Source organism: Thalassophryne amazonica, chromosome 8 (genome assembly GCF_902500255.1).
Source record: "Thalassophryne amazonica chromosome 8, fThaAma1.1, whole genome shotgun sequence".
NCBI classification, from domain to species: domain Eukaryota; kingdom Metazoa; phylum Chordata; class Actinopteri; order Batrachoidiformes; family Batrachoididae; genus Thalassophryne; species Thalassophryne amazonica.
Window position 1 is genome coordinate 51,330,002 of NC_047110.1, and position 22,744 is coordinate 51,352,745.

Below are 22,744 nucleotides of genomic sequence, written 5' to 3' on the forward strand. Positions count from 1 at the left end.
AATTTTGTATTTGTGCTGTTGTATTGAAAAATGCTCCTGTTATTTGATTAATCCGTGTATAGAAAATATAATATTTTCAGACTATACTGTCTATATACAATGGCATTTATAATTGACATGCTTTTGGCAAATGTTGCACTTTTGCAGTCATATTGCCATCAAATCCAGTGTCTATTCTTAAAGCAATGCTGCACTGATGGCCTAGGTAAATAAAATTACCATATCAGTTTGGGTGGCCGCACGGTGGATTAGTGGTTGTACTGTTGTCTCACAGCAAGACGATGCTGGGCTCACTTTTATCTTTTCTGTTGTGTTTTGTTTCATTAGGTTCTTTTTGTCTCTTTCTACAAAATTGTATTGTAACATTATTAGTCTATTATTATTGTCTATTATGTAGACTATTATTGTTTTTGCTATTATTATTAATATATGAATAAAAATAAATTACAAAAATTACAATTTGACTCTTATGACAACGAACGCTGAGCCATTAATTATATAGAAAACAAATCAACACAAACGTGTTGATGCGAACAGCTTAATGCTAATTTTAACATTGAAAACGCCATAGACATGCTAACGCGTTAGCATCGGTCCCGTTTTTAAGTTATAAAATACATCTATCAACTGTTTCAGAAGACCATAACAGATCGGTTTAACATAAAAATATTAAATATTACTCACAGACATATGCTCTTCAGGGTTTTAGTGGGGAAAAATTAGGATAAAGCGAAATATCGTATATCGTAGATTGAAGCACTGCTTCGATCTGTGAATCACTGCTTCGATTGGTTCAAGGTTCAAAGCAAAGCCGCGCTGCAGAAAAGATGATTACAGACCCACTGCAGGTCTGTAATCAATGTAGAGACATTATCATTTTCCTGACAAACACGGCACAAGTGCGCAACTGCAAAAAAGCCTACCGGACATGCCTCATGACAAATAGGCCTGACTTCGTTGCAGTCACTAGTAATCAGTGGTGTCTCTGGGTGAAAACACGACTTTTTTTCGTGTGTGTGTGTGTGTGTTTGTAACAAGTAACGGCATGGTGCATAGGAAATGTATCAGAGTAGAAGTATGCAATTAAGGTCGGAAATGTAGTGAAGTAAAAGTGAAAGTAAGCTGAATTTAAATAACTCAAGTAAAGTACAAAGTCTCCCAAAACGTACTTAAGTACAGTAGTGAAGTATTTTTACTTCGTTACTATACAACACTGCCCCTGACCCTTTCCACACAGGTCCACCCCCCAACCATGATAATGGGCTGAATATCTGTTTTGTTTCTCCTGAAGTCTATGATTAGTTCCTTGGTTTTCGATGTGTTCAGGAGCAGGTTATTTTCTCTACACCACACTGTTCCACCTCATCCCAGTAGGTGGACTCATCTCCTCCAGTGATACAGCCTACCAGTGTGGTGTCATCCACATAGTGGGGGTTATGAATGACATGTACACATATTCTTGATTGTTTCCCTTGATTAAAGGTCCACTTTTGAAGACATTTTTCATACTACTGCTACTACTTAATAATAATAATTTTAACAACTAAAATGTTGAATCATTATTAACCTGGGCCAAAGTTTTACTATAGTTCTGGACTAAGTTTAATTGATGAGCAATATAAAAATGAGTTTACTTGATTTAACATTTGTAATTTGGGCAAGGAAGACGCCACTGAATTTAGGAGGCGATCTGGATCTGAATTCTGGATTGAGCTAATTTTATATATTCTTTGAAGGATTATGTCAAAGGAACTTCACAGATTCTCACCAAATTTGCACACAGATAGATATTAGGGCATGGAAGACTCCACTAAATTTTGGAGGTGATCCGGATTGGCGGACATCAGAAATCTTGTATTGCTCTTTATTCAGTAATGTATTTAAAGTAGATTAAACAGGTTTAGGTGTTATGCTGGGTGTTATTATATACCCGAAGCCATCAAGCTCTTAGAGGAATGAATTCCAGAGAAATTGGTAATTACTTGATGATAATATATTGCTACATTATTTGACGTCAGATATTCCATACTACAGCTGATATGGATTAGAAATTTTCTGAAAGTGTCACATAATCTCTGTCTGTTTATTGTTGTTTTGGTTTTGCAAGCGTCATGTTTTGCACAAGGACAATATGCTTCCAACAGTGTGACAGCAGCAGGCTGTCACCAGCGATCATCGTCACCAGATTCCTCCATTATTTCATGTGGCTGAGCATTTGCAAGGGCCTCTCTCTGTCTGTGGATGTGACACTCAGTTTTACCCTCAGTTTTTCCTCTGTGCCTGTTATTATTCTTTATACTTCTCAAGATGCATAAAATAAACAGCAGTTGACACATTTGTACAATCTATTATAATTTAAACTGCAATGTCACATTTTAAATTTTAAAGTCTCTTTGCTGTGCCTTTTTGTTAAAATTTCAGTTTCTGTTCTAAATCCATCCTTTTTGCTAATTATCAAGAAAATGTATGTATGTATGTATTATTCATTTTCTATACCTGTTAAGGGTCGGGGGTGGCTGTCGCCTATCCCAGCAGTCAGTGGCAAGAGGTGGTGTACACCCTGGAGAGGACGCCAGTCTATCACAGGGCCACATATTGACAGACAAATGCATTTACACGCACACCTACGGCCAGTTTAACGTTTTCCAGTTCACCTAACCTGCATGTTTTTGGAAGTGGAAGGAAGCCAGTGCACCATGACGGGATGACACACAAGCATAGGGGAGAACACACACACACACAGTCCTGGTAGTCAGGAGGATAAATAAAGGAAATTTAAAAAGCTACTTATTAGGACAGGATTTTATCTGAACCTGAGCAGTAACCTGTGATCTGGTGTTGCATTTTCAAAAAGTAGGCACATAAAACCATCCAGGACTTTCTGCATGGCCTTACTGTAACTGCCAATGAAGTCAAACTTTCCTTTTTCTTAAGCCACGCCTACAGAGTAATATTCACGTGCAGGACATAATCCACTCCTGCACAATAAAAGAATATAAAAGAAGAGAAAAACAAAGTGTTGACCTTCAGAACCGTGATGCCGCCACAGAGCCAAGCTGTACTTTTTTTTTTTTTTTTTTTTTTTGGTTTGTTTCTTTTTTTCTTTCTCACATGTTGCTGTAGGCAAGAAATGTTTTCTTGTCGTCAGACTTTTGTATTCATTTGCATGTAGTCAACAGTGTTCTACCGCTTTCACGTCTCTAAAATTCACAGTTTACGATCATTTGCTATTGTTTTTATACAAAACCATTTTTTGTCTGTAGTCACGGAAGTCGAGATGATGAACGACTCTCAAAGCCTGCTTCAACACCAGCGAAGGCCGTGGAGGATGTGCCTCTGCCAAAACCGAAGGAGTCAGTCAGAGAGGAGAAGCAGCTTCCACCACTACCAGGTCAGAGTTCCAAATATTAGCTTTAAACATTATCTTTTTCTGTGTGTCTGTGGCTGTGAGATTTACTCTTCAAACATTTTAAGTATTAAGCCATTTCTTTGTTCCTCATTAGCAGTATAGAACATTAATTCTCGTCATATTAGTAATGTAGAAATTTGCCACTTCTTTTTTTTTCTTTTGTTTTTGTTTTTTTTTGCCCTTTCTGAAAGCAGAGGTTTCTAAAATAAGTTAAATTCAGATGCCTGCTGTGTCTAGCTGAGTTTGTTTGCCTGCAGCCAAGTGAAAACACTCTGTATGAGTTGACTGAGTCTGACGTTCCTCCTTAGCCTGCAGCACTCTGCTGCCTTTCTGTTTGACCTCCCTGCACAGTTTTGTGCGTGCATGCGTGCGTGCACATAAAAATGTCTTAAGAGTTTCTGGTGTGCGTTTTTACACATTATGCATCCTTGTTTATTTTTGTTTCCATAGAGCCTAAGCCAGTGTATGCTCAGCCTGGACAGCCAGATGTAGACCTCCCAGTCAGTCCTGCTGATGCCCCTGTGCCAAGTGCTGCCCATGACGACAGCATCCTACGGTAATATCAGGAGCATAATATACAGGATTTGTACGGTTTTCTTGTTCAGTCCTTAAAAGCAGAACTAATGCAATTATTTGAGTGATTAAGTGTAAAAGTTACATTTTTCAAGTAGAAAGGAAAATGTGAGTAAAATGCATTATCCTGTAGTTCACATAGCAGCAGCACATCTTAAAATAGCAGTTGACACTATTGAAAGGCTTCTATTTGTATCCAGCCCTCTGTTGTCTGGTCAAAGCAGGGCCATTTTGGCATGCTACACTGCATAAGATTCAGTTTTGTAATGAATGCCCGATGGCACACACTGAGTAAATGAAAACTTCAATAAGCAGTTGTAAATACACTCAACAAAAATATAAACACAACACTTTTGGTTTTGCTACCATTTTGTATGAGATGAACTCAAAGATCTAAAACTTTTTCCACATACACAATATCACCATTTCCCTCAAATATTGTTCACAAACCAGTCTAAATCTGTGATAGTGAGCACTTCTCCTTTGCTGAGATAATCCATCCCACCTCACAGGTGTGCCATATCAAGATACTGATTAGACACCATGATTAGTGCACAGGTGTGCCTTAGACTGCCCACAATAAAAGGCCACTCTGAAAGGTGCAGTTTTATCACACAGCACAATGCCACAGATGTCGCAAGATTTGAGGGAGCGTGCAATTGGCATGCTGACAGCAGGAATGTCAACCAGAGCTGTTGCTCCTGTATTGAATGTTCATTTCTCTACCATAAGCCGTCTCCAAAGGCGTTTCAGAGAATTTGGCAGTACATCCAACTAGCCTCACAACCGCAGACCACGTGCAACCACACCAGCCCAGGACCTGCACATCCAGCATGTTCACCTCCAAGATCGTCTGAGACCAGCCACTCGGACAGTTGCTGAAACAATCGGTTTGCATAACCAAAGAATTTCTGCACAAACTGTCAGAAACCATCTCAGGGAAGCTCATCTGCATGCTCGTCATCCTAATCGGGGTCTCGACCTGACTCCAGTTCGTTGTCGTAACCGACTTGAGTGGGCAAATGCTCACATTCGCTGGTGTTTGGCACGTTGGAGAGGTGTTCTCTTCACGGATGAATCCCGGTTCACACTGTTCAGGGCAGATGGCAGACAGCGTGTGTGGCATCATGTGGGTGAGCGGTTTTCTGATGTCAGTGTTGTGGATCGAGTGGCCCATGGTGGCGGTGGGGTTATGGTATGGGCAGGCGTCTGTTATGGATGAAGAACACAGGTGCATTTTATTGATGGCATTTTGAATGCACAGATACCGTGACGAGATCCTGAGGCCCATTGTTGTGCCATACATCCAAGAACATCACCTCATGTTGCAGCAGGATAATGCACGGCCCCATGTTACAAGGATCTGTACACAATTCTTGGAAGCTGAAAATGTCCCAGTTCTTGCATGGCCGGCATACTCACCGGACATGTCACCCATTGAGCATGTTTGGGATGCTCCAGACTGTCGTATATGACAGCGTGTACCAGTTCCTGCCAATATCCAGCAACTTCGCACAGCCATTGAAGAGGAGTGGACCAACGTTCCACAGGCCACAATTGACAACCTGATCAACTCTATGCGAAGGAGATGTGTTGCACTGCATGAGGCAAATGGTGGTCACACCAGATACTGACTGGTATCCCCCCCCAATAAAACAAAACTGCACCTTTCAGAGTGGCCTTTTATTGTGGACAGTCTAAGGCAGTGATTCTCAACCGGGGTACCGCGGCACCCTAGGGTCAGGGGTGCCGTGGGTATTTTTCATATTCGCGATTACCGTGAATTATTTATTTTATCCACAAAGCATAAAACGACTCAGAATCTGACGTCATTGTGCTGCAGCCTCGCTCTCGTCTTAAGGCGGGACAATAACAAGGAGGCTGACGGCCAATTAAAACTGCCGTCTCCATCAAAAGCCGTCTAAAATGCGGAGCTGTCGGTGTGTGTGTCTGTGCCTGTGTGTGCACGCGCGCGGAGTTAACAGGCTGCAGACTGCGAGGGAGGGGGTGGGTCAGGGAGGGGAGGGGGTGGGTGAGGGAGATTCCTGAATGCAGGCGCGACACGTTCAGTGCGCAGCGAGCGCTGAGCAGAGAGAGGATTTTAAATGGAGTGAACATGTTAACAAAACGAAAACGTGAAGCTTTTACTTCTCTCTGAACTTTCTCTAAAGGTGTGATTCTGCCGTTACCGTCCTGTTCACACCATGTGCGCGTCATATGCTGAATTTATGAGATCATGAGATGAAATAAACGGTCAAATATCTTTAAAAACATATTTAAAAAAATGAGAATATATGAATGAACTGAGATACACAAAAAAAACCAATGTTCAGACGCACAGATCACAAAAAGCAGGTGAGAACTCTGAACTTTAACAGCTGTTATTTTCCAAAGGTATTTATTTGTTCAGTCTTGAGCTTAATGTAGTGTTTAAGCACAAAACGAGACTGATGAGGAGAAACAATTTCAGAAATGCAACAGAAACAACCACAAATCAGAAAAAGTTGGGACTGTATGTAAAATGAAGATAAAAATAAAAATGTTGCACCATTCCCAGTTTCTCCACTCACAGAAGCCAAACGTTCTTCCAGAGTTGTGTAATTATACTACAATAGTAGAATATAAAGAAGGGGAAAAAAAGAAAAAAAAAATAGACAATATATTCGTCATCGCAATTATTTGTCTGACAATTAATCGTCTCCAGAAATTTCTAATCGTGACAGCCCTACTTGAGATCAGAGCGCAAAATGCTTGAGGATTTTTGAAATGCGATGTTTTCTGTATCGATTTTCTATTGCGATAATTGGGTTTTGCGCAAAACCAGAGGTAATAGCATTATAATATTATTTTAGTTGGTGGTGTGCCGCAGGATTTTGTAAATATAAAAAGGGTGCCACGACTCAAAAAAGGTTGAGAAACACTGGTCTAAGGCACACCTGTGCACTAATCATGGAGTCTAATCAGCATCTTGATATGGCACACCTGTGAGGTGGGATGGATTATCTCAGCAAAGGAGAAGTGCTCACTATCACAGATTTAGACTGGTTTGTGAACAATATTTTAGGGAAATGGTGATATTGTGTATGTGGAAAAAGTTTTAGATCTTTGAGTTCATCTCATACAAAATGGGAGCAAAACCAAAAGTGTTGCCTTTATATTTTTGTTGAGTGTATAATAGAACTCACAAATATGACTGTTTATGTGCAAGGTGTTTGTGTACAAATTGCATTTTATTATTAGTACTGAATGTTGAAATGGCAACAGTGAACGCTCTCACAACAAAATGGAACCAATGCGGAGGGGAAGAAAGTCTGTAATATATGTAAACTATGGAAACACTGTACAGGTCATAGAAATCACCATAACTGTTGTTTGTACCCCTTCTATTCTCAGGCCAAGCATGAAGCTGGTGAAGTTCAAGAAGGGGGAGAGTGTGGGGTTACGACTGGCTGGGGGGAATGATGTGGGCATCTTTGTAGCTGGAGTGCTGGAGGATAGTCCAGCTGCTAAAGAAGGTCTAGAGGAGGGTGACCAAATTCTCAGGGTGAGATTTATTTATTTCCTATTTATTCCCCCATAGATGAATAGATGAGTTGCAAATGTTACGTTTCTGCACGATATACTTTCTGACTAGCTGGCTGGCTGACTGACTACCCCGGCCCCACACCGTCCACAGGCTAAGCCTTGATCAGAAGGACTCAGGCCCCCAGGCTGCAGTGGACCAGCGGCGGTCTTCCATACACCACATTTCCTGCGCCCGCCTGTTGGATGGGGATTTGGCGCTGGGCTCTTCCTCTTCGCTCGCTGCTACTGTAGAAATTCTCAGTCAGTCAACCAGTCAGAGTGAGTCCACAGGCTGACGTCACGCAGTCCTGAGGGAATCCCCCTTATTAGCAGCGAGCAAAGTGGGAAGAGCCCAGCTACTTGTAATCAAGCCTCAGCCTGTGGACGTTGTGCGGCTGGTAACTGGTTGGAATTTAAAATTTGTGACAGTGGAGCTCAGACTCATATCTAGGATTATGGTTAATACGTGTATATTTGAAAAGAAAAAAGAGGAATCCTGCCACAGAAGCAAAGCACATCAAAAGGGATTTGGTTGAGTTTTAACAAGCACTTAGAAAAACGTTGACAAGCTTCCTTTCGTAGCGTCTCTGTGCTGGCTTCCTTTTAGGGTAATGGTGCATTTTAATATGTTTATATTTTTCTGTACTGCAGGTGTATTCATAGAGTTCACCCTTGTTAAATCATTGATATGCACTTAGATAATTTGCTGATAAAGACTTCAGAGCCACAGATAGTTTGTTGCTCAGTGTACCAAAAACACAAAGACAAGCTGTGTCACTGCTGTCACCTGTGTGCTTGCTCTAGGGGTTGGTAAGGTTAGACTTTATTTGCGTGAAGCGCCTTGAGGCAACTTTGTTGTGATTTGGTGCTGTATAAATGAAATAAATTGAATTGAATTTTTGAAAACTCTGTAATCATGAGTATCGGTCTGCTCTGTGTCAGCCTGATCCCGTCAGATCTCAGAAGCTAAGCAGAGCAGGATCTGGTTAGTACTTGGATGGGAAACCTCTTTGGAACACCAGTGGCTGTGTGTGTTTCTCCAGGTAAAACTGGAGTTGCGTCAGGAAGGGCATCCGGCGTAAAACTTGTGCCAATTACCAATGTGGATCGGACTGTATCTGCTGTGGCGACCCCAAACAAAACCGGGAGCAGCCTAATGAACTACTACTACTGTAATCATGAGTATCGTGTGCAAATGAGATGAGTTCGTATCAGTCAGATGAGTTTGTATCAGTTTCTGTCTGGAGTTGCCTTGACAGATCAGTCCATAAATCATGTGTAATCAGATGGTATGAGTGATGTTATGAAAATATGTTTGAAAATATAATGCAGCACAGAGTAATTTGTGCGTGCACAGGGTGTGTTTCATTCCTCCTCCTTAAAATGTGGCATTGGCAGAGATAAACGAAAAGTCTGCTGTTGGCCAACTTTTAAATGGCAGTGTGCATTAAATTGATAAGACTGAGAAGCATAGTTCTGTTAAAGCTAACACTACTATTACTACAAAAGCTGTAACCTGTGTTCTGTCACATTCCAGGTAAATAATGTAGATTTTGCAAACATAATCAGAGAGGAGGCGGTGCTGTTTCTCCTAGACCTCCCTAAGGGTGAAGAGGTTACCATTCTTGCCCAGAAGAAGAAAGATGGTAAGTGAAATGAGCAAGGAGATGAAATTGGAGGTAAACAAGTGTGTTAATTTTTGGATACATCTCCCTCACCACTCTGTCCTATTCAGTGTATCGGCGGATTGTGGAGTCAGATGTTGGTGACTCCTTTTACATCCGTACACACTTTGAGTACGAGAAGGAATCTCCGTATGGATTAAGCTTTAACAAAGGTGAAGTGTTCCGGGTGGTGGACACCCTCTACAATGGCAAGTTGGGGTCCTGGTTGGCTATTCGCATTGGCAAGAACCACCAGGAGGTGGAAAGAGGCATTATTCCTAACAAAAACAGGTGACAGCACCATCACAGACATGCCTGGCTTGGCTTGAATCTTGCCATTGTTTTCTGAAATAGTTGCACCCTGGACAAAGGTTGTCACAACATTAGATAAGTCCTGCTGTTTTGGCCACACTTATGGTCATTGCAGTGGAGCATTTGTAGCTGCTGGCAGTAGTGAGTTTAGTGGTGCCAAGTATGTGACCTCTCCATTAGCTTGTATTATACTAAATATTCTTTGTGTTCCTGCAATTTGTCATCAGAGCGGAACAGCTTTCTAGTGTGCAGTACACGCTTCCGAAAACAGCAGGAGGAGACAGAGCTGATTTTTGGAGGTTCCGCGGCCTGCGCAGCTCAAAGAGGAATCTAAGAAAGAGCAGAGAAGATCTCTCCTCCCAACCGGTCCAAACAAAGTTCCCAGCATATGAAAGAGTTGTACTAAGAGAAGGTGAGAATCTGACGGTTGTGAGTGCATGTAGGTCAGGGGTATTCAACTTGTTTCAGAAAAGGCTGAGAGGGTGCAGGTTTTCTTTGCAACCACCCACTCCACCAGGTGATTTCACTGATTAACATCATTTTGAGCAGATGGATTCAGTTAATCAGTGAAATCACCTGGGCCCGGTTTCATAAAGCAATCTAATGTTTAAGTCTACTAAACATACTTAGTCGACTGTGGTTAGTCAGTCACTCTTCAGTTGCCTCTTCTACACTTCAGTCAAGTTTTGTGCACACAACGCTGCTCTGGGTAACAGCGACACCTGTTGGCTAATGTGAGAACGGTCACAAACACTTCATGACAGTTGTAACAACCATGGCGAAAAGCAGAGGAAGCTCTCCTTTTGAAGGCATACAAGCGACGTATGGGGTGCTCTTGAGTGTTCCATCAAGTGTTGGTACCTGATAACTGGCATTTTTTGAGGTAAGACACTGAAACTTTGCTGACTAAAATATTAGCCTCCACTGGACCAGTCTAAAAACTTTAGTCAGTTAACATGAAACTTTAGCCAACTAAGTGCTTTGTGCAACGACTAACTTAAAAAAAATTAGTACACTAACTGAGTTTATTTGACTAAACAAGATTAGACGGCTTTATGAAACTGGGCCCTGGTGGAGTGGGTGATTGCAAAGAAATCCTGCACCCTCTCAGCCCTTTCTGGAACAATTTGAATTCCCCTGCTGTAGGTTGATGTGAGTGAGAACATCGCTGTGTTGAGTCTGTTAATATTTTTGTCTGTTTTGGTGTAGCTGGTTTCTTGAGACCTGTTGTGATATTTGGGCCCATCGCTGATGTTGCTCGAGAGAAATTGTCCAGAGAAGAGCCAGATCTTTTTGAGCTTGCAAGTATGTTGTATATCTCATCACAAAGATTTTGCCAAAATATTAGTACAGAAAAGTTTTTACAAATCCAATGAACCATGTTTTGCAGAAAGTGAACCTAGAGATGCAGGAACAGACCAGCGTAGTTCAGGAATCATTCGCCTTCACACCATCAAACAGATCATTGACCGAGTTAGTGATGATCTGAATTCAAGTACTTTAATACATAGTGAACTGTGATTATTTGATCACAGAGTTATTCCTCATCCACTCTCTGCCCCCTTTTTTATCCTATAAAGGACAAACATGCTGTGCTGGACATCACTCCGAATGCTGTGGACAGGTTGAACTACGCTCAGTGGTACCCGATTGTTGTCTTCCTAAATCCCGACAATAAGCAGGGAGTGAAGAACATGAGGACAAGACTGTGTCCAGAGTCCAGAAAGAGTGCCAGGAAGCTGTATGAGCGAGCTATCAAACTGAGGAAAAATAATCATCACCTGTTTACCAGTGAGTGGCCATAAAATTTGAAAGCAATGTAAATAAAAAGTATTAAATTACTTTTAAGTAGTTTTGTTTCTGTAAATTTGAACCCAAACATTCCTTTTAGCAACCATCAACTTGAACAACATGAATGATGGCTGGTACGGGGCTCTGAAAGAGATAATCCAGCAACAGCAGAACCAGTTAGTGTGGGTGTCAGAGGGCAAGGTCAGACTGAGCACTTGCATTCTTTTTTAATTCCATAACTTCGAACTGTCCTGTTCATCATTACTTATATAATAACTTCTGTTTGCTCAGGCGGATGGCACTGCCGAGGATGACTTGGATATCCATGACGACCGTCTGTCCTACCTGTCTGCTCCGGGAAGTGAATATTCTATGTACAGCACAGACAGCCGCCATACTTCTGACTATGAGGACACAGACACAGAAGGTGGAGCATATACAGACCAGGAATTGGATGAGACCTTGAACGACGAAGTGGGCCTGCCGACAGAGCCCGCCATTACTCGCTCTTCTGAGCCTGTGCGAGAAGACCCACCCGTAATTCAGGATGCCCCTGGTTACCCCGGATACCATCACCCTGTACAAACTGACCCAGCCAGTCGCATAGACCCGGCTGGGTTCAAGATGGCTGCTCCCCAGCAGGTAACGTTCCTATTGAGGTTTTCAGGTGGGATACCAATGGCTGATCCTATCATGGATATATGGCTAAGATATGACTGCAGAACAGCAGAATAGTGTATTTGTGTTCATCGTCATGTCCTCACCTGTAAGTGTCCTTTGCTACGTGATAAACCTCTTGTCAAAGCTATTTTTTATGTTTTACACATTTTTGCAACTGCATTTTCTGGCCAGTTCAGTGTGAGGAAGAACATCATGGAATTGAGGGGAGCTGTACTGTTTGTGCCCTTAGCAGGCTGTATTATAAATGTCTCTCAACAATACTTCACAGCAAAATGAGGCAGCTCTGTCCATGCCCTCCTTGCCTCCGACGATGGTAACACCCCCTGCTGTTGAGCAGCCTGTACAGCTAGAGGGTATGCACCTAGAGGAGCCGCCTGCTGCAGCTGCAGCTCCTCAGGCTGATTCAGTTAGCAGCCCAAGCCCTGCCCCTGAGCTTACTCAGCCCCCATCACCACACGAACCCCACTCGTCTGGACCACCTGGTCCAGAACCAAAGGTACCTGCTGTTTCTCCAGCCACTCGGACCGGGCCTGGGCCCCAGCCTGCTGTTTTTACTGCCTGTCTTTTCGCACATGCTTTCCACTTGCTCTCTGCATGACATACCCACACCGTGTGACTTACCGAGCCCACTGTGTGCCTCTGGCTCCCAGAGCAAATGTGTGACAGATTAGTCCACATGCATCGTAGAGGGCTGGGAGACCAGAAGGACTGGTACATTTGAGTCTTTGACCAGGGTGAAGAGTTCCACAGCCAGCCCTAACTCTTGCCTTACTTCCTTTGCATGGCTCCTAATGTTATGGGTTCCATCAGCTTTCATTGTTCTGTAGATCAGCAGTAGTAGTCGCACTTATAGTGGCATTGAAGTAGTAGACGTGTTGTCTGTTGTAGTGCCAGTAGTTGGATTTGCATTAGACGCAAACTGAATGTTGGTTGCATGATGAACGCTAACCTGCAGACAGTACTCTTCTTGATATTTTCAATTGAGTAATTCTCCCTATGGAAAAATAATACATCTACACACCCATTATATATTCTGTCAAGTACAGTAGATTGGTCCTGAGCAGATGTCAACTTTCTTCCTATAGGAAGTACAGAAACTGTATTTGCTGTCTACAGGCTACACACAAGTTTGAAATGGTGCCTTTCAGAAATGTACAAATTGCTTGATGGTACACCAATCACAGAAATTGCTAATGTGTAAGAGCTAACTGTAAATAATATAGACTGATGTCATTCTTGAAAGGCACCTTGTCAAACAAGCATTCAGAACATTTTTTTTCTTTTTTACAATAGATAGAGATTTGCTTGTGTAAATGCACTTTAATCCTTTGGTGACTTGTATGTGTTTAATTCCTAAAAATTTCTATAAATTTCCATTATTGACTATTATCTGAAAGTTATTTTTAAACTGTTATTGGGAATTGATATTTCCTGAGTAGTTTCTGTTCTTTTGATATGATTAGCCTCAAAATGGTGATTGTGCAAATTGTTTTATTCGCCAACCGTTGTTTCTTCAGATGTACAAGAAAGATCTGTACAACATGGAGGAATCTGTACGTGTTAACCATGGCCTGAAGCAGTCTATGAGCTACACTCACCAGCCACCGTACCAGGACAAGCAGCCATACCACGAATACATCCATCCGCCTTATGGATACGATGGAGATGGCGGCTACACAGAACCAAAGCCTCACAACGCTGACTCTCACCTGCACTACGACAACCGTGTGCCTCATTACAATGAAGAGTGGCCCCCTTATGACCAGCAAACCTCACCCCAGCCTGCAGCTTACCAACCAGGCCACCAGCAACCCATGGGCTACAACCCTCGTTCCCCCTATGAGGATGGACCAGGAAGAGACTATAGCCCCCCTCAGCCACGTTTTGATGATGTGCCACCAGTGGGCTATGATGGCAGGCCACGTCACAGTAAACCTGGTCCTATTCGTTATGATGAGCCCCCACCTCCACCCCCAGCAGGCTATGATGCACGCTCTCCTTACGAGGCAGAACTCCACGGCTTCCCCATAAACTCACCTCGGTCACCAGAGCCACCAAAGCAATATTACGGTGACTCTGGGCTGAGGCCTACCTACATTCCTGGTCCCCAGAACCGGACATATAAACCTGGAATGCATGAGCCTATCATGAATGCTGAACCCGCTATTCCCCCACCTAAACCAGAGATTCAGCCCTCCCCAGGAGAGACGGTAAACACTGTAGTCTCCAAGTCTCTTCCTCCTCCTCCTCCACCACAGGAAGATCTTGAAGAGGACCCAGCAATGAAACCTCAGTCAGTTCTGAACAGAGTGAAGATGTTTGAGAATAAGCGTTCTGTTTCTGTGGATCGAGCGAAGGAAGGAGAGCCATCAGTAATTCGAGTGAGTTCCTCATTAATGTATACAGCTTTGTAGAAAACAAGCTCTCCTCCCCAGCAGCAATAGTCTTCACTACAGCCTAGGAATAAGGAACTGAATAACCGTAGAAGAGTCCTAATATGAAACTCCATACATTTTCCAGGATCCATAACCCCCAATTATGCAATGTATGAATATGGTGCCATTTTTTCCTGGCTCCAGTTTTATTCAGGTTTGCTCCAAAATGTAGTGATTGTAGTGTAGTGACACCGCAAATGCCATGATGGCCAAATGGTAAAATTCGTTCTTAATCTTGAAACTGAGCAACAGAGATAACAAGCTCATATTTTGAACTAACCCACAGCACCCGTGACAAACATTGATAAGCTTACCATTGACAAGTAGCACATTTCAGAAAAATGATTTTGCACAGTCCAGTTCAGTGAATTGGGTCACCATGTCTAACACACCAGGTTTTGTGACAATCAGACAATTAGGAAGAAGCTATTGCACTTACAGGTGTGCTCCAGTGACTTTGATCTTCGACCATTTGACCGCAAAGTCAATAGACTTCTTGGGGTAAATATACCTAAAACACATACCACATTTGGTGACAGTTAAAAAAAAGACGCCATTGCACTCACAAGATTTTTACAAAGTATCCTCCAGTGACCTTGACCTTTTGACCCCAATATCAGTGGGTTTCTTGAGGTCAGTAGACCTACTGGAAAAAAATTCTTGTTTCCAGTAACCTGACCGACCCTATTTCACATGCCTGGCTGAAGCTGTTTTACTACAAAAAAACACAACAGCCAAAAAAAAAAAAAAACCTGTAGCCTTGACTGGGGTGTTCCACACAGCAACAGATTTAGGTGTATCTACATAAGTTTTGTATCCTTGACAATTCATCCACACATAAATAGTGTTTTGGGCAGCCGAAAACTATAGTATTTGAAAACAGGTCCCAGAGTGGATAAATCTGAAAATGCTGAATTTGCATCTCCGTGTGCACAAGCAATACGGAATGTTTCTGAAAGGATTATGTCCCAGCACCACCTGTCTAGCCACAGCAGCCCATAAGTAATCCAGATTGCTGTTAGGACAACAACCTGTAGTATCACCTAGCAAGCTGTCGTCACGGCAGACAAAACTATATTAAATTAATCCCTTTTCCACATTTCTGTACAGTGCATTTAGTTTGGATTTATCATGGGCGTGTGCATTTTTTTTAAACTGCCGTGAGCCTGAAGCACCTGCACAAAACACCTCACATGGAACGTGTTAATATATTAATAGGTACATTAAAGTTTATGTGGACTCACCATCTGTTTTCTTTTATCCCATGATTTGTGAAATCAAAGTTAAATCCCAAGTTAGGAACCCCTCAACCGTGTTGCGTTTGTAAACATTACACTAAATAAATGCATGAAAAATAAAAAATTTAATCCCAAACGCAGTCATCTTTAACAAAAGCAGTAAATCACAGAATTAATAGTCAGTTTATGGCAGTTAACAACTCACCCATATTTACGTTCACAAACACAAAACAAATGCTCGAAAAATAAATAAAAAAAATACTGACTTTTGAACTGTTTACATGCCCTTTTTGTCCACATTGTAACTTATTTTGGCTCTTTAAGCTGTTATGTTGCTTCAAAAATGTTTTTTGTTTGTTTTTTGTTTTTTTGGGGGGGGTTAGAAGAAGAGCCCTCTTCTTGTTTTATAGCATTTAACAGCAGGTTAAAAGGTGTCCTTATTGGTGCATTGCTGCCACCCTCTGCATCAGTCCATTATAGCAGCACTGTCCATTACAGCACCAGTGTCATGCGATCGACTGGAACTTGATTGCAATCAATTGGTTGGGCACGCCAGATTTAATATTTAGCTTGTTTTTAGCTGGTAATTTGTCTCTCTCCTTCTGTTGTTTTCCGGCTGTAGAAAGTTCAGTGAATGACGGAAAAGGGTCGCGCTTGCACTCACGCAGCACATAGCGCAACTTACAGGCCTGGCATATGTACTATAGCTACTGCAGCGTTTTTGTTTTTTTTGGGGTGGGGGGGGTTCAATTTGAGCATTTTAGTGTGAACGAAGATAGATCTTGAAATCTTAATTAATTTATTTCATTTATATAGCACCAAATCACAACAAAGTTGCCTCAAGCCGCTTCACACAAGTAAGGTCTAACCTTACCAACCCCCAGAGCAAGCACACAGGTGACAGTGGTAAAGAAAAACTCCCTATGATGATTTGAGGAAGAAACCTCAAGCAGACCAGACTCAAAGGGCGACCCTCTGCTTGGGCCATGCTACAGACACAATTGACAAAACAAGTTACAAAATGAATATCAGGAAGTTTTGCCGGTGCACAGGATGAGAGGGTTACAGAAGACACCACTCCCATCTCTGGATGGAGCTGCACCTCAAAAAAAGAGGAAAAAAACAGAATCAGGCATCAGAAAGACAACAAATACAGTATAATTTTTCAGCATTAAACAACAAGGCATGTTTATGGAACACTATTTGAAAACATAGATTTTGTGTTGTGTGGACAAGAAAGTACTAATATTCTTTAAAAAAAAAAAAAAAAAAACCCTGTGTACAACATTATACAACCCCAAATCAGAAAAAATTGGCACAATATTGAAAATGCAAATAAAATTTTTTTAAAATTAACAGCTACAGCTGCTCCCAGTTGTACAGGATCACCACAGTGGATCCAGTACAGAGCTGCATTGGGAGTTAGCACAAGTTTTACAGCGGACTCCCTTCCTGACGCAACTCCAGTTTTCACTTGGAGAAACACACACAGCCCCTGGCCTTCCGAAGAGTTCTTCCATGCAGTTATTAACAAGGATCCACTCTGCTTAGCTTCCGAGATCTGGCAGTATTAGGCTTACACAGAGCAGACTGGCTGTACATTGCACACATTATGAACCAAAGATATTTCATGTTTTGTGTGGTCAACTTCATTTGCTAATCCATTTCCTCATTTATTTAAGGCCTGCTACACAGTCCAAAAAATGTTAGAACGGGGAGTTTATTCTAAACTTTTACAACCAATCTTCTTCAGACAAGTCTGGATGAACACATGAACATTTCCAAGTCATTCAATACATCTTCCCCTTAATTGGAGTAAGCAGGAATAGAAATGAATGAATGGATGGATGAATGTCTTGAACTTCATTCACTTAAGAATTACAGTATGGCACTGTATGGTAAATCTGTGTCAAGTAGGCACTTCTCAAAAACTGAGTAATCATGCTATAAGGAGACTAGTGAGGAAAGCCACCACGATTTGAATTTGACTATGGTAAGGTTAATAACTGTTGCTATAAATAATGTTAACACACACTGGACGCATCCCAAAATTTTTAAACAGAAAATAAAGTCTGAGATTCAATACAGACTCCACTCATGCCAACACACTAGACCCCACAAATAAAAATAAAAAAATCCTACATACATACCCTATTTTTTATGTTACTGGAAACAAAGTTGTTTTTTTTTTTTGTTGTTGTTTTTTTTTATAGGCCCTCTGCGTAATGCTAATGCATAAACCAAATTTGCTGACATTTGGGCCAGTACAACTGAAGTAGACTCGCTCACAAGTGTCATTTCATCACACACTGATAATTAGCATCAGTCCTTATATGTTACATCTTTTTCCACCTTATGTGAAAAAAAAAAAAAAAAAACAGGAATGCAAGGTAGGAAAAAAATGGTCATTTCTGATCACCCAAAACATTCAGGAACAAGTTCATTCAAAGACCAATTTGTCTGAGTCTGCTTTATGAGATGTCAAAAGCCCTGCAGTAGATGTTAGAGTATACATAAGGAACCCATTCATATAAAAATAGGAAGGATGTGCTCTGAATTAGATTTATTACTCTAAATGCTAAATGTGTATTCTCTTTGCTTTCAGCCTGCAGATATTCCTAAACCTGTGTGTGCACCTGGCCCTGTTCTGAAAGCAAATTCCCTTAGTAACCTGGAGAAGGAAAAGTCCTCCTATAGGTACGTATTCCTCGTCACACTGCTCCAGACTGCAGCATAGGGGTTTTTGACTTATTTTAAGATCCTTGAAAAGGGTCTTGATACTTTTGATTCATTCATTATTGTTTGAGCTCCACCTAGTGGACACCAATCTTTATGCAGCAAACTTGATACTTTATCATCAAAAGGCCAACCACCCCTAAGATGACCAAACTTGAATCCTGTTTTAGTGTCTTAGTGACACCGGACCCCGGATCCTAATTTCCGTGTAATGGGCAGCTGTGGCTTTGTAGTTTGTTTCATGTTTCCTTGTCATTGATCAAGTTTGAATATGGGACTTCTTCAACATTGTGACTAAATTACAGTAATAATGGGAAGTGTCTCGCATGTATGTTGTCCAATGGGTCCTGTTTGTCCCTGCTGTTGAATCTCGACTGAGCTTTATCTTGTCCTGTTTTATCCGCAGGGCTCCAGAGCCACAGAAACCTCATTCAAAACCTCTGGATGATGTAGTGCGTTCCAACCACTGCGATCCAGATGAAGATGAAGAATATTACAGGAAACAATTATCCTACTTTGATAGACGTAGCTTTGACAGTAAAGCCATGGGCCAACCCAGCCCTGGCATTAATCGGTTTCATGATTTGCCCAAACCAGCTCAGCTGTCATACCCCTACAGCAGGTATAAAACACTCGGTGACTATGGGTACATTGACTTTGGCTTTATTAATGCCAATGCTCTATTATTCTTATAGTTAATGTTTCTCTTTTGATGAAGCTGTACTGTCTCTGTCTACTGCAGAGTGGAGTCTGTAGAGAAAGTGAGCTCAGTGGAGAAAAGATATGACCCCCTGCCTCAGATCAGCCCTTCCTCTCAGTATGGGCCACCACCATCTGCCATTCCACCCAATATGCTGCCCAAACTCAGCCCCAGTGATGGTAAAAAATACTAGCTTTTAGGGATGTGAATCGTACAGCAACTCACGATTCAATTCGATTCTGATTCTTGGGGTGACGATTCGATTCAAACAGCTCTGAGAAATAGTTATATTACTTAAAAATGTTTATGTTTAAGAAAATGCAGCTTTACATGGTTAATCAAGTGATTCTAGATGTAAATTTACTTATCTGCTTTGCTCGTTAAGAGTTGGCTGGCAGTTTAGCGAAGTGCTGGTCGGTCGTCGGCAGATACCGCTGCTCCGCTCCTTTTAGCTCTGGGTCATAGCGTAGCATGTGGGCTTGCGGAGTTGAAGTGTTTCCGAAGTACTTGACTTTCATTTTGCAGATTTTGCACACTGATGAAATAGCAAATAATAAAATCCAAAATGCGTTCAAACATTTGCCTTCAGCAAAGACGATGCTGGCTGAATTAGCTATTTGTCCGCCATGCTAAGCTACAGCTCACGAATGTTTGAAGCACGCCGGACCCTCCCCTCGCGGGGACACTGTAGTACAGAAGCTGTTGCCTGACAAACAGTACACGCAGCGAGTAAGTAAGAAAATGTTTTAAAAAATGCTTTTTAAAAATCGATTCTTGGACATTTTGGATCGACTCAGAATCGTAATAAATAAGAATCGTGATTCGGACGTGAAACAATTTTTTTCCGGCACCCCTACTAGCTTTCACAGTGTTCTTCCTGCTGGACTCACATTGAATCTTGTCGTAATCAAGTGTACAGTTGCACTCGAAGGACACAACAGTATGTCACTTCTGCTGTTCCAGCCTGGTCCGGCAATTATTATTTTAAGACTTTTAGATTGTTTACAACAGATAATAAAAAATTTGCACATTAGACAAATGCTAGTGTCACTATGTAATACTGTACTAAAGTGCTTGTGTCCAACTCGTAATTTTTGCAGCAAACTCCATCCCTGATCCACTGAACTCGCCAAATCCTAAATCTGAGCTGGTGGCACTCAGACCTGCCATCAGGGATGAGTCAACACAAGGAGGATATCTACCTCCCAGGATCATTCCTGACAAGTCGCCAGTTAATGGAACTGACATACCTCCAAAGGCCCTGAGTGCTCCTGCTCCCATAAACTACAACCGTTATGTTCCAAAACCCTACACCAGCTCAGCTCGGCCCTTTGAGCGCAAGTTTGACAGCCCCAAGTTCAACCACAACCTGCTGCCTAATGACACACAGGTAAAGTCGGACCACCTCAGCAAGTCCAGCATGATGGGCAACAGCGGTGGAAAGTCTCACCTGTCTCCACAGCCCATGGACCATGACAGCGGCCTGGACACCTTCACTCGCACTATGGACAACAGGCTCAAATACCAGCACAATAATATAAACGCTATCCCCAAGGCCATACCTGTAAGGTAATGTATTTTATAACTGGAGATTGTTTTAGTATAGTTTCTCAGAGACAGGTTTATTTGTGCTCACATTTTTTTTATTAACCATCAGTTAACTGTAGCAGTAGATAACCTATTTTGAATGATGATACTGACTGTTGTTACCACCATCCCTCAGCCCTGGTGCACTGGATGATGATGATGAAGATGAAGGTCACACAGTGGTGGCCACAGCCCGGGGGATCTTCAACTGCAATGGTGGAGTCCTGAGCTCTATTGAGACAGGTGTCAGCATTATTATCCCCCAGGGTGCAATTCCAGAGAGTGTGGAGCAGGAGATCTACTTCAAGGTGTGCCGGGACAACAGTATCCTGCCTCCCCTTGACAAGGAGAAAGGTCAGTTCTCCTCTGTATTCCGAACATCAATTAACAGGCAGTCAGAAGATCTAAACCTTTAAAAAAAATGCTCAATTTGTGAAAGGAAAATTTTAAATGATCACTTGACTCCAGGTTTGTCCTGTTGTTTTGTCTGATTTTGTTGCATCTGCCAAGGATGTAATAAATTCATTAGCATTTATTTATTTGTCTGTCTGTTAGCAAAATTACATCAAAACTACTTCACGCATTCTCACTAAATTTTCACCACGGATAGATATCATATGTCATTGCTGGGATGATAGGTGGGTTCTGAGGAGTCAGTTACATGCCATTGCCCCTGTGGATGCATTATGATAGCAGGCTGAGGTTGCTCCAATGATCCTCTCCACAGTTCGTGTCCTGTCTATTCTTGCTCAGTATCAGGACCTGAACCACATACAGTCCATGGGCCAAGCAGGTTTTTCATATCACTTAAGGGGACTAAGCAACGCTTACAATCCAGCCTCAGTGTACCATGACTAACACAAAAATGTATGTTAGCCATCTCAGTGTTGTAGCTTTAGCCAGGTAGAGCTCAATGAAGAATTACACAGGGGTCAAAATTTAAAAATGTTCTAATGATATTGAAAACTATACCACATTATTTGTCTGATCATAACAATTCCAAAAGGTTTAGGTTGAACTAACTGTTGTGGGGTAAAAACAGCAAAAATGGTGACAAAGGTCAATTTCAGTTTGTACAGGGGTCAAAAGTTAAAATTGCTCCAGTTTTGGTAACTTTTGACCCCTGTACAAACTGAAAGTGACCTTTTGTAGTGTTAATTTTGTCACCTGTTTTTAATTTAGTCTTTTGTCAAATGTCAGTTTTGGATTTAGTCATATTTAAGTCATCCACATATTTTTTAGTTGTGCTTTAGTTGACTAAAAGTCTTATTTTTAGTCTAGTTTTAGTCAAAAGAGAACTGAATGTATTTCATTGTCGTTTCAGTTGAGACATTTTAGTCTTTTTGATTAAAAAAAACACATTAGATTATTTCTGATTACCTTTCAGTCAATATAGTGTTTCATACATCTGAAATAATGAATGTTATCACCTGACAAAATACACTTGTTGAATGAATGAAGGTTTGTGGTGTTTTTCCACAATATTTTAATTCAGAAAGGCTTCCCCTCAGATACAGTTAGACAATCAGTTTTCTTATAAATCCACAGAACTATAGGTGTGCAGGTCTTTTTAAATTAACTATTTGTTGGATCTAGTTTTTCTGTTTGCACGTTCAGAATTGGCTGGAAATTTGTGAAAGCAAAGCAGAATAAAATAAAATCAATAATTCAAGACTTGTAATGTTTTTATTTATTGTAAGAGCCACAGCTTGAGCCAATTTAATTTAAATATAATGCACACTTCATGTATCATTTTGTATTTCCTGTTATTTGTTATATATTAGTCATAAATAATGTTAAAAACAAATTGATATTGGATGAATGTAGCTTTTGCTGCTGTGTTAAAAATATACACACAGTAACTTTAATCTGACCCTCAGAGAGCTAAATGGTAAATGGACTGCCTTTATATAGCCCTTTTCTGTCTGCATCAGACGCTCGAAGCGCTTTACAATTATCCCTCACATTCACCCATACACTCTCACACACCAATGTCAGGGTGCTGCCATGCAAGATGGTCACTGCACACCGGGAGCAATTCCGGGATTATGGAC

The 22,744-nt window shown here is 41.5% G+C and overlaps 1 protein-coding gene across 10 annotated transcripts in view; it reads left to right on the forward strand.

Annotated features, from left to right (window-relative positions):
* Window positions 1–22,744, forward strand: part of tjp1b (tight junction protein 1b) — a 249,644-nt gene that overhangs the window by 184,004 nt on the left and 42,896 nt on the right. For 9 of the 10 annotated variants that reach the window (XM_034176217.1, XM_034176219.1, XM_034176220.1 and 6 more), the window contains 18 exons: window positions 3,264–3,391; window positions 3,860–3,965; window positions 7,376–7,526; window positions 9,084–9,192; window positions 9,282–9,501; window positions 9,750–9,934; window positions 10,732–10,827; window positions 10,913–10,995; window positions 11,103–11,313; window positions 11,414–11,514; window positions 11,605–11,955; window positions 12,263–12,490; window positions 13,512–14,375; window positions 18,273–18,364; window positions 18,810–19,025; window positions 19,146–19,282; window positions 20,204–20,672; window positions 20,827–21,044. In XM_034176217.1, coding sequence (XP_034032108.1) covers window positions 3,264–3,391; window positions 3,860–3,965; window positions 7,376–7,526; window positions 9,084–9,192; window positions 9,282–9,501; window positions 9,750–9,934; window positions 10,732–10,827; window positions 10,913–10,995; window positions 11,103–11,313; window positions 11,414–11,514; window positions 11,605–11,955; window positions 12,263–12,490; window positions 13,512–14,375; window positions 18,273–18,364; window positions 18,810–19,025; window positions 19,146–19,282; window positions 20,204–20,672; window positions 20,827–21,044 — 3,965 coding nt within the window. The remainder of the gene's footprint in view (window positions 1–3,263; window positions 3,392–3,859; window positions 3,966–7,375; window positions 7,527–9,083; window positions 9,193–9,281; window positions 9,502–9,749; window positions 9,935–10,731; window positions 10,828–10,912; window positions 10,996–11,102; window positions 11,314–11,413; window positions 11,515–11,604; window positions 11,956–12,262; window positions 12,491–13,511; window positions 14,376–18,272; window positions 18,365–18,809; window positions 19,026–19,145; window positions 19,283–20,203; window positions 20,673–20,826; window positions 21,045–22,744) is intronic. The other variant, XM_034176221.1, reaches the window with a different exon arrangement.